General features: G+C 38.5%; 1 protein-coding gene across 1 annotated transcript in view; it reads left to right on the top strand.

Moving 5' to 3' along the window:
* LOC108698837 (teneurin-3) overlaps nucleotides 1–12,051 on the top strand; it is a 321,882-nt gene that overhangs the window by 199,094 nt on the left and 110,737 nt on the right. Inside the window, exon 4 of the mRNA XM_018230688.2 lies at nucleotides 9,627–9,925. Within this exon, the coding sequence (XP_018086177.1) occupies nucleotides 9,694–9,925 (232 nt within the window). The 5' untranslated portion in view covers nucleotides 9,627–9,693. The remainder of the gene's footprint in view (nucleotides 1–9,626; nucleotides 9,926–12,051) is intronic.

Here is a 12,051-nt window from a genome sequence, read left to right as displayed (position 1 = left end):
TGTTTTTCTGGAGACGGTAATATTATGGATATTTAGACAGAATGGGAACAAGGTCACACAGCTCGATGGCGGGTTGAAGAAAACAGTGTGCAAATAATGCCTACAAGGCCAACGTATACACTACTACAGCGGTGGATACGGATTACGTAAAATATATTATGGCTGCTTGAAAAAAGTGACTCCGGTGTTTTTTCTGGAGACGGTAATATTATGGATATTTAGACAGAATGTGAACAAGGTCACACAGCTCGATGGCGGGTTGAAGAAAACAGTGTGCAAATAATGCCTACAGGGCAAATAATGCCTAAAAGGTCAACTTATACACTACTACAGCGGTAGTAAAATAAAAAAAAGTAAAATAAAAAAAAATGAATATTAAAAAAAAAAATTAAAGTTGGTGCTGCTGAACTACTAGGAGCAGCAGATTAGCACACCAGTCCCACTCCCCAACACTGCTAGACTAATAGCACTGGGCTCTTATAGTAGTAGTAGTAGTAGTAGTAGTAAAACAACAAAAAAATAAATAAAAGCAGTCCTTACAAGGACTACTGTTATTGCAGCAGTCAGCAGATGAGATCAGAAGCAGGACAGCTGCCCACTGCAGCTACATACAGAGCACTGCAGTAGAAGGTAGATTACTAGCCAGCAAAGCTACCTAAGCTTAAATGTCCCTCAAACCCCTGCAGACTTCTGTCCCTCCAATAACAGAGCAGTATCAAAACGATTACTAGCCAGCAAACTTTCAACTGTCCCTGAAATCACTAACAGGCAGCAGCTCTCTCCCTACACTATCTCTTCAGCACACACAGGCAGAGTGAAAAAAACGCTGCAGGGCTTCGGTTTTTATAGGGAAGGGGAGTGGTCCAGGGGAGAGCTTCCTGATTGGCTGCCATGTACCTGCTGGTCTGGGGTGAGAGGGCAAAAAAAAGCGCCAACAATGGCGAACCCAAAATGGCGAACGTCGCGCGACGTTCGCGAACTTCCGGCGAGCGCGAACACCCGATGTTCGCGCGAACAAGTTCGCCGGCGAACAGTTCGCGACATCTCTAATTATGAGCGTGAAGTTCGACTGAACATGCCTTTCCTAGACAAACACTATGGAATCCCTCCCTTATATGTATAAATCGAAATATGCAAGGATTATGTTCTCTACATGCAATAAACTATTGCATATTTTATAGTAGGGGTTCACCAAATACAGGATTTGGTTCGATGTCCGGCCAGGATACAACCTTTGTTAGCAAGGTTCTACAGAATCCACATGCCTGGCCAAACTAGGCATGTGAATCCTTAAAATCACACAAAGTAAAAAAACATTTTCTCTGTCACCCTTCCTTGCCCCAATTTGCATTTGTAAATTAGGGTCCAGGATCAGTTTGGTATTCGGCCACATCTTTCACATAGGAATCTAGGTTTGGCCAAATTTAAAAATGCTGTTTTCCACGCATCCCTATTTTATATCTTAACTAGTAGGTGGCAAATGCTCTGTGCTCCACCAAATCAAGATGGATGAATGACATTGAATGTAAGAAGTGTTTTTCTCTTTAGTTAGAACCCAGATGTAGATCTCTCTAACCTTGTGTATAACCATTGCTCTGGCACTAGTCAAGTTTCTGCCCCAGACACCTTACCTTGCACTTTGATTCATTGCTCTGTAACTACTTACATTTCTCTGTGGTCAGTTACATTGTTATAAGATAAATGAGTTCTCAGGTAGTGGTCCCCAGATAGTGGCTCGCAACCAACATGTTGCTCACCAACCCCAATCGATGTTGCTCCCAGGAATCTAAGAAGGTGCTTATTTTTAAATTCCAGGCTTTGGGGATGTTTTGGTTGTAAAAAACAGGTATACTGAAAAAAGGAACCTCCTGTATGCTGCCAGTCCACACAGAGGCTAGCAAATAGCCAATCACAGCCCTTATTTAGCAACTCCAGGAACCTTTTCCTGCTTGTGTTGCTCCCCAACTCTCTTTACATTTGAGTGTGGCTCATGGGTAAAATAGGTTAGGGGCCCCTGGTCTACAGGTTGCCATACACTGGCTAGCCTTCCTGATATCCAGCTGGGCAGTCATCCACGTTGATGGTCATTCACTCCTGTAACCAAGGCCTGGAGTCCTAGGGACCTTCTAAAGCATTTTCAGTAACTTTCCCATGGCTTTGAAACACTTCAAGAAAAAGACTTGTCTGGGCACACTGCATGTAGGATTTACTGTATTCATTCAATTATAAATACCCTGGCAGAGTTGATACTGGTGATAGTCAATCCTTGGCACTCCAGATGCTGCTGAATTACTGCTTCCAGCATCCTTCTGCTCTCTCTATTGAGAGTAAATGCTGCCTGGAAGTCGCAATTCAGCAACATCTGGACGTGTGACAGTTGCCTACCCCTGGTGTCGACTGTTAACTCTACCCCATCTGAGATGCAGGTAATGCTAGGCAAGGACTCATTCCTATTAGAGCTTTTGTGCAAGGAACTGCAGTTGTATGGTGGCTGATTTTGTAGCATAGATTTTTTCTCTTTTGTTTCCAGGTATATTTAAATTCTGTTTCATATATTTATAATGTTTTTGTATTCATTTAAATGGCCCTCTACAGAAAGACTGAAGTTCTGTTACATTATTTGTTTTTATGTTTTTTTTTCCTTTGGACACTGAAACCTCCTCAAAAACTCAGCACATTCCACTGGTTATGATAACAGCAGTCATTATATTGTAGTCCAGTCCAGTGACAAACTGTGGCAGCATTATAAAAGCCAAAAATGGAAATTATGCGGCCAACACAAAGCTAAATATAACACTGGTGGGCACAGCCTGTATGACGGTAACAAGGATCCTGTTTACAGCCATTCGTGATGCATCCACTGATCCGCAAGGCAAAGCCTGTGTAAACAAACCCTAAAACTCTAGCGCTCGCAAAGACTGGCAGCAGCAGCAGAAGGGTTCATTTTGCTTTGGTATTTTTTGCAAAGAGCACCTGGGGCTACGTGTGCATTTGCGTGCAATAAATTGAGCAATTAGCCTTTCAATTGAAACTGGAGGAGGATAACAACTAGCGATTAAAAGATTTAATATGTGTTAAGTGGTTTCTAAAAGAACAGCCCTACATATTTGGTAAATTAACGTAAATGAAATAAATACTAGTGAAATTGTGTAACATAAATTTAACGCAGTGAGAATATATTAAAAAGGCAGAAAATTGCCCTCCCCCATGTTAATGACAAAGCTATAAAATAATGTTTTAAAGTATTAATATTGGATTATGCACACTGTATGATGGGATGTTCTGGCGAGGAAAATGCAGTTCGTTTTATGTTCGAATAAATATTTTGGCATCGCAGAATTTATGCTGGTGATTAAACTCACTATTTGTACAGCTTTAAGACTTAATAATCACTGTGAGTTCATTCTTTTATTCAACAAGACCTATTGTTTATGCCCATAAGAAAAAGAAAAATTGCAGAACCACAGGTTCTCAATGTTGCTGGACCTGTATGGCGGTTAAAGCAGTAGATGGGGGCTCAGACTGAAGCCTGCATTGAGTATTAGATGAATGATTATTCCCTTCTCTGAATATTTTTGGAAGACTAGTTTCAAACCACTTAGAATAAAATGTGGACTGAAGTCTTCCAGCTCTTAAAGCTATGGCACTGAACTTATAATACAATATGTAATGTTACCTTCATTTGAAGTAACAATAGTCATAACAAATGCTGGGATAAAAAAAATTGATTCATGGGTTCCCAAAACATTGGTTGAGATCTAACTATATAGACAATGTGCTGGTGACTATTAGATTCCAGTAGTCCAACCTTGTCCATAAACAGACCAGTTTTATGGCTCAGGATAGGCCTGACTGCAGCCATATGGAGGGGAATGAAGATCGGCACAAAAAAAAAATAAAGAGTTAAAGTGCACTTAAATTACTTAAAGGGATACTGTCATGGGAAAAAATTTTTTCAAAATGAATCAGTTAATAGTGCTGCTCCAGCAGAATTCTGCACTGAAATCCTTTTCTCAAAAGAGCAAACCGATTTTTTTATATTCAATTTTAAAATCTGACATGGGGCTAGGCATTTTGTCTATTTCCCAGCTGCCCCCAGTCATGTGACTTGTGCCTGCACATTAGGAGAGAAATGCTTTGTGGCAGGCTGCTGTTTTTCCTTCTCAATGTAACTCAGTGTCTCAGTGAGACATGGGTTTTTACTATTGAGTGTTGTTCTTAGATCTACCAGGCAGCTGTTATCTTGTGTTAGGGAGCTGTTATCTGGTTACCTTCCCATTGTTCTTTTGTTTGGCTGCTGGGGGGAAAAAGGGAGGGGGTGATATCACTCCAACTTGCAGTACAGCAGTAAAGAGTGATTGAAGTTTATCAGAGCACGTCACATGACTGGGGGCAGCTGGGAAATTGACAATATGTCTAGCCCCATGTCAGATTTCAAAATTGAATATAAAAAAATCTATTTGCTCTTTTGAGAAATGGATTTCAGTGCAGAATTCTGCTGGAGCAGCACTATAAACTGATTCGTTTTTTTAAAAAAAAAATTTCCCATGACAGTATCCCTTTAAAGAGTAAAATACTAATCAAATCTAGGGCCATTGAATGTGATCTATACCTTTTTTGTATTAAATACTGGGTACTTCTGCACTAATTGTTTGTTGGGATTAAAATAAGCAGGACCAGTGCATGTTTTAGCAATTACATTCTATATAAGCCATTTTACTTACAAAGACTGGAAAAGAAACTGCAGCTAAACAATCAATGACAATTAATAGATTATTGCTTTCTTTGTATGTGCAAATGGATTGATACTTTGGTTCTGCCCATCAGATATGGATTTGTAGGAAGGCCACAAAGGTTTGGGCTAGGGCATTACATTTTTTTAGGGTGGAAGTGCCTTTGTTGGCAATTACTGGGGCCAGAAGTCAAATGTCTTTTTACATCACCAGCATGGACAGACTAAGGTCATAACAACGGAAATGTATCCCAAAACCCTTTATCAAGAAATATGGTTATTGCATTATTATACTTGTTTTGCGAGGTAGTTGTTCTAGACATAGTAAGCACAACAAATGGAGCTATAGATCTACAATGTTCCTTAAATTATATTTAAAGGGACGAGACTTCCATTTGAAAGAAAACTATCTATGGAAGAATCACTTTCTCAAAACCAGTTGTCCTTATGGCACATCTTTCGATTTAATTTCCATAAAAATCTGTGTTTCAGTGCTGTTTTCATTTGCTTTGGTTTTTATGTATTTCTTCCAGGACACTAAATTACTCAAGCAAATGCAGTATCCCTCAGTACTGACAGAAACTGTAAAAGGCCTGGGGCAAGACTAAGAGGAAGATTAACTGAAATATCAAGGGAAGCTGGCATAAAAAAATCAAGAGCTAAAATTGTTTGTTAATATAAAACCGTATTCAAAAATGTATAGAGACCTAAGAGTGAATATGAATTTAAGAAGAAACTGCCATCCCTTGTAGACATATTTCTGCTCTTTTTAGTATAAAGCAGTAGAAATGATTAGCATGAGGCTGCATTTCTTTCTCCCTGGTGCTCCCCAAACAGTTGCTTCAGGAGACACATGTCCCTTCCACTGGTTCATTATATAAAAACAACACTAAAATAACCCTTTGCTTTTATGTCTTGAGATAGACCCAGTTTATTAACCTGTAAAGAGGAATTGAAAAGAGGCAGGATCTGTGCGGATTTCAGGCATAGCTGGACCTAATAAGATGTGATGTGAATGAAATATGAAATGTGAGCAGTGACCAGGCCTCACAAGCAGAGTGATTACTCCCTACATTCGCTGAACAAGCTCATTTGTGTTTAAATATCTGTGAATTTAACACAATTTTAAATGTAAATATTTGATTAATTTGATATTGAGATCTCATAAGCACATAAGACTGCTATTTTCCTAAACATAACAGTTGTACCAGAGACCACTTGAGGTGAAAGAAATTTTTTTTTTGACATAAGCTCTGTGGATTCTGAACTCACAAAGAGTGAAACCCCTCAACAAAGGATTCACAGACCTTTATAAAGTATGGGAGTAAAAGGGAATAAGCAATAACAAGAATATAGAGATATCTCTTCACAGCACAGAAAAACATTGAACTGCTCTTACATCCAAACCGGTGGCTCTGCCCTCAAGGCCAGGGTAGTAGTGACCAAGGATAGCTTGAGGGGGGCTCACGGGGGAATCTGCATACACAGCATTGTATTCTCTTTCGCAAGGATATGGCTTTATATCTCTACAACAATATAAAAAGAAAAGTAATGCAAACACATAGTATAAACATAGAATATATTTATGTATATTTTTATTTGTATAGCGCTCCTTGAGGGCAGAGCACTGTACAGCAAAACAATAAATTAGTAAGAAACAAGGGGTCATTGCATTAACAAGTAACTAAGTGCATTATTAGAAATACAATTCACATAAATATAAAATATAATTACACTACAGGTTAAGTGCTCAGTGTCAAGGAGACAAAAGAAAGGAACCCTACCCCATAGGGCAATTCGGAGTATTAAAGTGCTGTAGGTAACAGTGGGTGACACTGTCATATAAGTGCCAGTTCCTAGTTCGTGTTATCCAGGTGCTCCCAGAGGTAGGAATAAAATGTGTTAGTTACAAGCAGAGTAATTCATTTCCAATTTTTCATATCAATATACCAATAAATATAAATGTGCATATCTGGATGATGTTGAGTAAGGGATACACTACCACACTTTGGGGCAGATTTATCAGGGGTCGAATTTCGAGTTGATGGGAGTTATTTAAAACTCCCATGAACTCAAAATTCGACCAATTCAAAAATATAAAAAAAATTGAACTCCGGTGAATAGAATCGACACACAAACTTGAATCGAATTCGAATCAAATTTGATTCAAGTTTTTTCTCTGAAACAAACTGGAATTTCAGGAAGGCAGCAAACAACTCAAATTTGATCCCAGGACGTCCTCCATAGGCTAAAACAGCAATTCGGCAGGTTTAAGGTGGCGAATAGTCGACTTTGAGTTATTAAAGGGCCAGTGTATGATAAATTTTGAAAATCGAATCCGAATTTTAAAAAAAACTCCTACAGTTGCACCGAATCCACAATTCAGCCGAATCCTCGGTGAAAGACTCGACCAAATACCGAACCAAACCAAAAGCATATGCAAATTAGGGGCAGGAAAAGAAAAAAGAAGAAAATTCTTCTTTTGTGACGAAAAGTCACGTGATTTCCCTACCCACCCCAATTTACATATGCAAATTAGAATTCGGATTTAGTTTGGCCAGGCCCAAGGATTTTGAATCCGAATCCTGCTGAAAAAGGCTGAATCCTGGCCGAATCCTGGATTCGGTGCATCCCTGAAAAACTCAAATCTAATTTTTACAATTCCCTAGTCGAATTTGACAGTTTGGGCCATAAAAAACCTGAAAATTCAAATTTTCACTTTGGCCCTTGATAAATCTGCCCCTTAGAGTAGAAATGTGCCTTTTTCTGATTGTTCCAACAAGTATCAGCTGAACAGCCAATAATCAAATACCCAACATTTTTCCTTGGGTGACTTTCTCCAGTGTAAAATGTTCATGATCCCAGTCATAATTGGAAGGACTTTACTGTATTTATAATCTTTTCCTTTATGTCCCCCTGTTATTTACTTGTAAATTCTGTGCCAGTAATGCAGCAGGTCAAGTAGGTCAATTGACTTGTTACAAAACTGGAGAAGGGACAGCACTCACAGATACATTTTTAAATTTTTAAATTGTTGACAAACATTGTTTTCAATGTTCCAATCACATATTGAGACCTTGGTCTCAATATGTATGGCAGGCATATATATATATATATATACGGTATATATCTCATTAATCAGGAATCTCCAGCCATTGGCAGCTACAATTCATAGGACTTGGACCCTCTGCCACCAAATATATTGTATTAATTAGTAGGGATGCACCAAATCCAGGATTCGGTTTGGGATACGGCTGAATCCTTCTGCTCGGCCGAACCGAATCCTAATTTGCACATGCAAATTAGGGGCGGGGGAAATCACATGACTTTTTTCACAAAACAAGGAAGAAGTTTTCCCCTTCCCACCCCTAATTTGCATATGCAAATAAGGGTCCAGATTCGGTTCAGTATTCGCCCGAATCTTTCGCAAAGGATCGGGGGTTCGGCCAAATCCAACAGAGTGGATTTGGTGCATCCCTATTAATTAGTCGACTATGAATGAAATATTGTATTAATAAGTCAGCTATGACTGACACATTTGCTGTATAGCTCATAATAAAAGATATTTCAATACATAGTTGTGAAATAATATAATCCTTTGTCCATGCTTCTGCATTTAACATTCATAATGATTTAACTGAAAGAGGAGGTTGATAATAGAGGGAGCCTGGCAGAGACGCAAAGAACAATGGTGGCAGAAATGTAGAGAAATGTATCCCATTCTTTGACGTCGGTTTAATGCCTTCCTAATACTGTACATGTGGAGTTTGTTCTGCTTCCTGTCATTGTTTTACAGTTGACTTCTTTAGTGAGAATATAGTAGTTATAGTGTCTGGTAAAAATAGATAGAATAGAATTTGAGGCTTCTAATCTCCGCCTCCACTTCAGATGTGTTGTGGCACGGCATGGCGACCCCTCCAGTAGTTCAGCAGTCATTTTTGTCAAGTGCCTAAATTAAGCTTCAGGCTATTGGGGTGGATGGGAATCATGTTCATCAAAGGTTAAAGGGCCAGTGCAACCAGAAAAATGAAATGCTATGTACAATGGTGTTAGTGATAAAATTCAGTATTTCCTATTTATCAATTTGCTTTCTGCAGTAGTGCAGAATTCATAATCATTTTTTTTTATTGTAATTTGCAGTTGGAATTAACAATTCAGAGGGGTTTTAGAGCTCAGCACTTCTGTGGAGTTCTAACACCCCACACATCAGAATGGAGTGGAATACCTACGGCAGTCAAACACATTCTAACTCTTAGTGCATTTTATTATACATGGGGAAAGTGTTAATAATTGGGGGGGAAATATATTGGGGTCATGCACCCCCCCCCCTTATTGTGCAGTCGAGAATCATGTAAATTTAGAGTGGCAATCAATGTATTGGCACTGAAAACATACCCATTACTGGTAGGTACTTGCTGACTCATGAGCTTGGGACCCCAATCCCACTAATGTACTGAAAAGACTGGCCAAGTCACTTCCATAGTATTACCATTTTGTTCTGGAAACAACACTTTTTTGCTGTATTCTGCGCTATATATCTCTCCAAAGAACTATTAATAAGATGATATTTTGTAAGCCAAAACTCACATATATGTATAATGATATATTTGATTTTGTTATAAGGTTTCTTTATTTGATAGGATTTTGTTGTCATCCACAGAAGTTCACATGGAACGGCCTTACTGTGTTTATTTTGTGCCAGTTTTTATTACTAAATATCCTTTGTTGTGCAGTAATTGTTTTTCTGCTTTTTTATATGTTCATTTGTCTTTTTCTATATTCTTAGAATCCCATTATACAGACATTTCTCATTAGTAACCTTAGCCACCCTTTTTGTTGCAAAATGGCAATTGAATTCTGCTTTACTTTTGTATTTTCTCTCTTTTTTTTTTAGGCAAATCAAGTGTGAGAGGGGATTTTTCAAGTAAGCTGGACTGTCGTGGGCACAGAATGATCTTAGCATGGATGTAAAAGAACGAAGGCCTTACTGCTCTCTGACAAAGAGCCGCAGAGACAAAGAACGGCGCTACATTAATTCTTCGGTGGACAATGATGAGTGTAGAGTGCCTACACAAAAATCCTACAGCTCAAGTGAAACCCTGAAGGCTTTTGATCATGATTCCTCCAGGCTTCTGTATGGAAACCGTGTAAAAGATCTGGTTCACCGAGAAGCAGACGAATATACAAGACAAGGTAAGTCATCTGTACAAAAAACTTTCAGAGCGGCTGTAGGAGACTGTCGTGTATTACTTAAAGACCCACCTGCCTGTTGTCTCTTTTTTTCAATGGGATCAAACACCTTTCATACTTCAGTAACTCTTCCCTTAGCTTAGAAATAAGTATCACACAATGTCAGTTGTTCTGCATCTATTCTAAAGATGTATGATATAAGATTACTTATCTAAAAAAAAGGCTTTAAGGCATAAAAATGCTTGTGCACCTGACATGCAGAATAGCTCTAATTGAGAATGAATTAAGGCCTGACCCCACGGAAGGGGGAGCATTTCTATAAAAAAAATATTTGACTTGAAATCCATTTTTCTCTCGTTAATAAAAGCACAAACACGGAGTTTGCTGTTAACCGTCTGTATATTGCTGGTGATGATGGTTGTAAACAAACCAGAAAGTTAGTTCTCTCCAAATGTGCAGAGAGTAAAATCAAATTGTGCTGACCTGCTGAAACATCAGTCCCACCTAGCAGAATTTACTGGAATTGCAATTAATTTACACGGTTCTTGTGCCAACTGGCAGCTATACAATTTTTTTTTTTCCAGTTATAATTAATTTGAAATTTTACCCACGGTGGTTAAAATAAATACATCACTATGGTAGAAGTTAAAGGAGAAATAAATGCTTATTTTTGTTTCAGTCTAGGAAGTATGTTAGTATATTCTGCTCATGGAATCTGATCTCAGGAGATCTGAGCTAGACTGACCTGTATTAGATAAAAGTATCATACATGCACATGAATTTATCAGAGTGACTCGCTAAATGCTACATGGGCAAAAGGAAATATCTATAAACAGGCACTTCTCATTAATGTTTTAAAGAGTGGGATCTCTTCAGCATAGCAAAGATTAAAAGGGCTTTTTATAAATACAGTACAGTGAGCAAAGTGCAATATTCAGAAGCTAATCATGAGGCTTTTTACCCACAATGCCGCATGTTCCCCAGAATTCCAGTATAATTGTGGCCATGCAGTGAGATGTGTCTGATACATAAAGATTTGTAAACTATTGCAAAATGGGTGACAATGGGGAATTGTGTCACGTAATTGGTGCTGGACACTTTTGCTGTGCTTGTTGAACGAATTTGCTGTGCGACCCCTGTAATGAATGGCACATTCACAGTGGCAGTAGTTCCAGGCTTCCCAGTGTCAGTAGATGCGAAGAGAAGAGGCAGTACAGGCAGAATATCACTTAACACAACTTTATGAAGTGCAGTGTGTTTGGACACAAGTACAGGTTTTGGACCTGTTGTCCAGAATGCTCAGAACCTGGGGTTTTCTGGAGAAGTGATCTTTCCATAGTTTGGATCTCCATATCTTAAGTCTACTAAAAAATCATGTAAAAATTAAATAACCCAATAGGCTGGTTTTGCTTCCAACACCAATTAATTATATCTTAGTTTGGATCAAGAACAGGTACTGTTTTATTATTACAGAGAAAAAGTAAATATTTTTTTTTAATTATTTGGATAAAATTGAGTCTATGGCAGATGTCCATTCCATAATTTGGGTAGCGGGTATCTGGACAATGGATCCCATATCTGTATCTTAAATGAATAGCATCAACAAACATAATCTGCAGCCATTTTTAGCGCCACTGCACTTGCAGATGCATTCGTAACTGTCATTTTATTCGTTTTGACAATCTTTACTTATTTCATTCAATTTATATTTACTTATGTAGCCTTCGGGGCCATGGCCTTTTTGCTGTGCCTTCACTGTGTATATGCTAGTCCTTGACTTCACCTGAATTCAAAAAGTGATGTGTTTAAATCTTGGCCTGTCAAGGACCTTTCTGCCTGGAGTCAGACCACCCTGACGTTCAGAGCAAGACGTCTTTAGAATAAACATTTGTTTGGTCCGTGTGTCCTACTATAACTAATGAAAATAAACTGTAACATGGCATGGCAAAATGCATCATGGATACAAACATGAATCAAGCAGGGAGCCCAGCTCCGTCTGACTTCTGGGAGTTGTAGTTATTTGTACAGAATCAGCAGACCCAGCTGTGCTAATAAAACAACTCTACTAAAAAAGTGGTGAATACAAGGAGTCTAGTTCTACTAGTAGCTTAATTTTGTTTTGGTTGGAT

This window comes from Xenopus laevis, chromosome 1L (genome assembly GCF_017654675.1).
Source record: "Xenopus laevis strain J_2021 chromosome 1L, Xenopus_laevis_v10.1, whole genome shotgun sequence".
NCBI classification, from domain to species: domain Eukaryota; kingdom Metazoa; phylum Chordata; class Amphibia; order Anura; family Pipidae; genus Xenopus; species Xenopus laevis.
The sequence above is the reverse complement of the archived record's forward strand: the minus strand, read 5'-3'. Positions and strand labels throughout refer to the sequence as shown.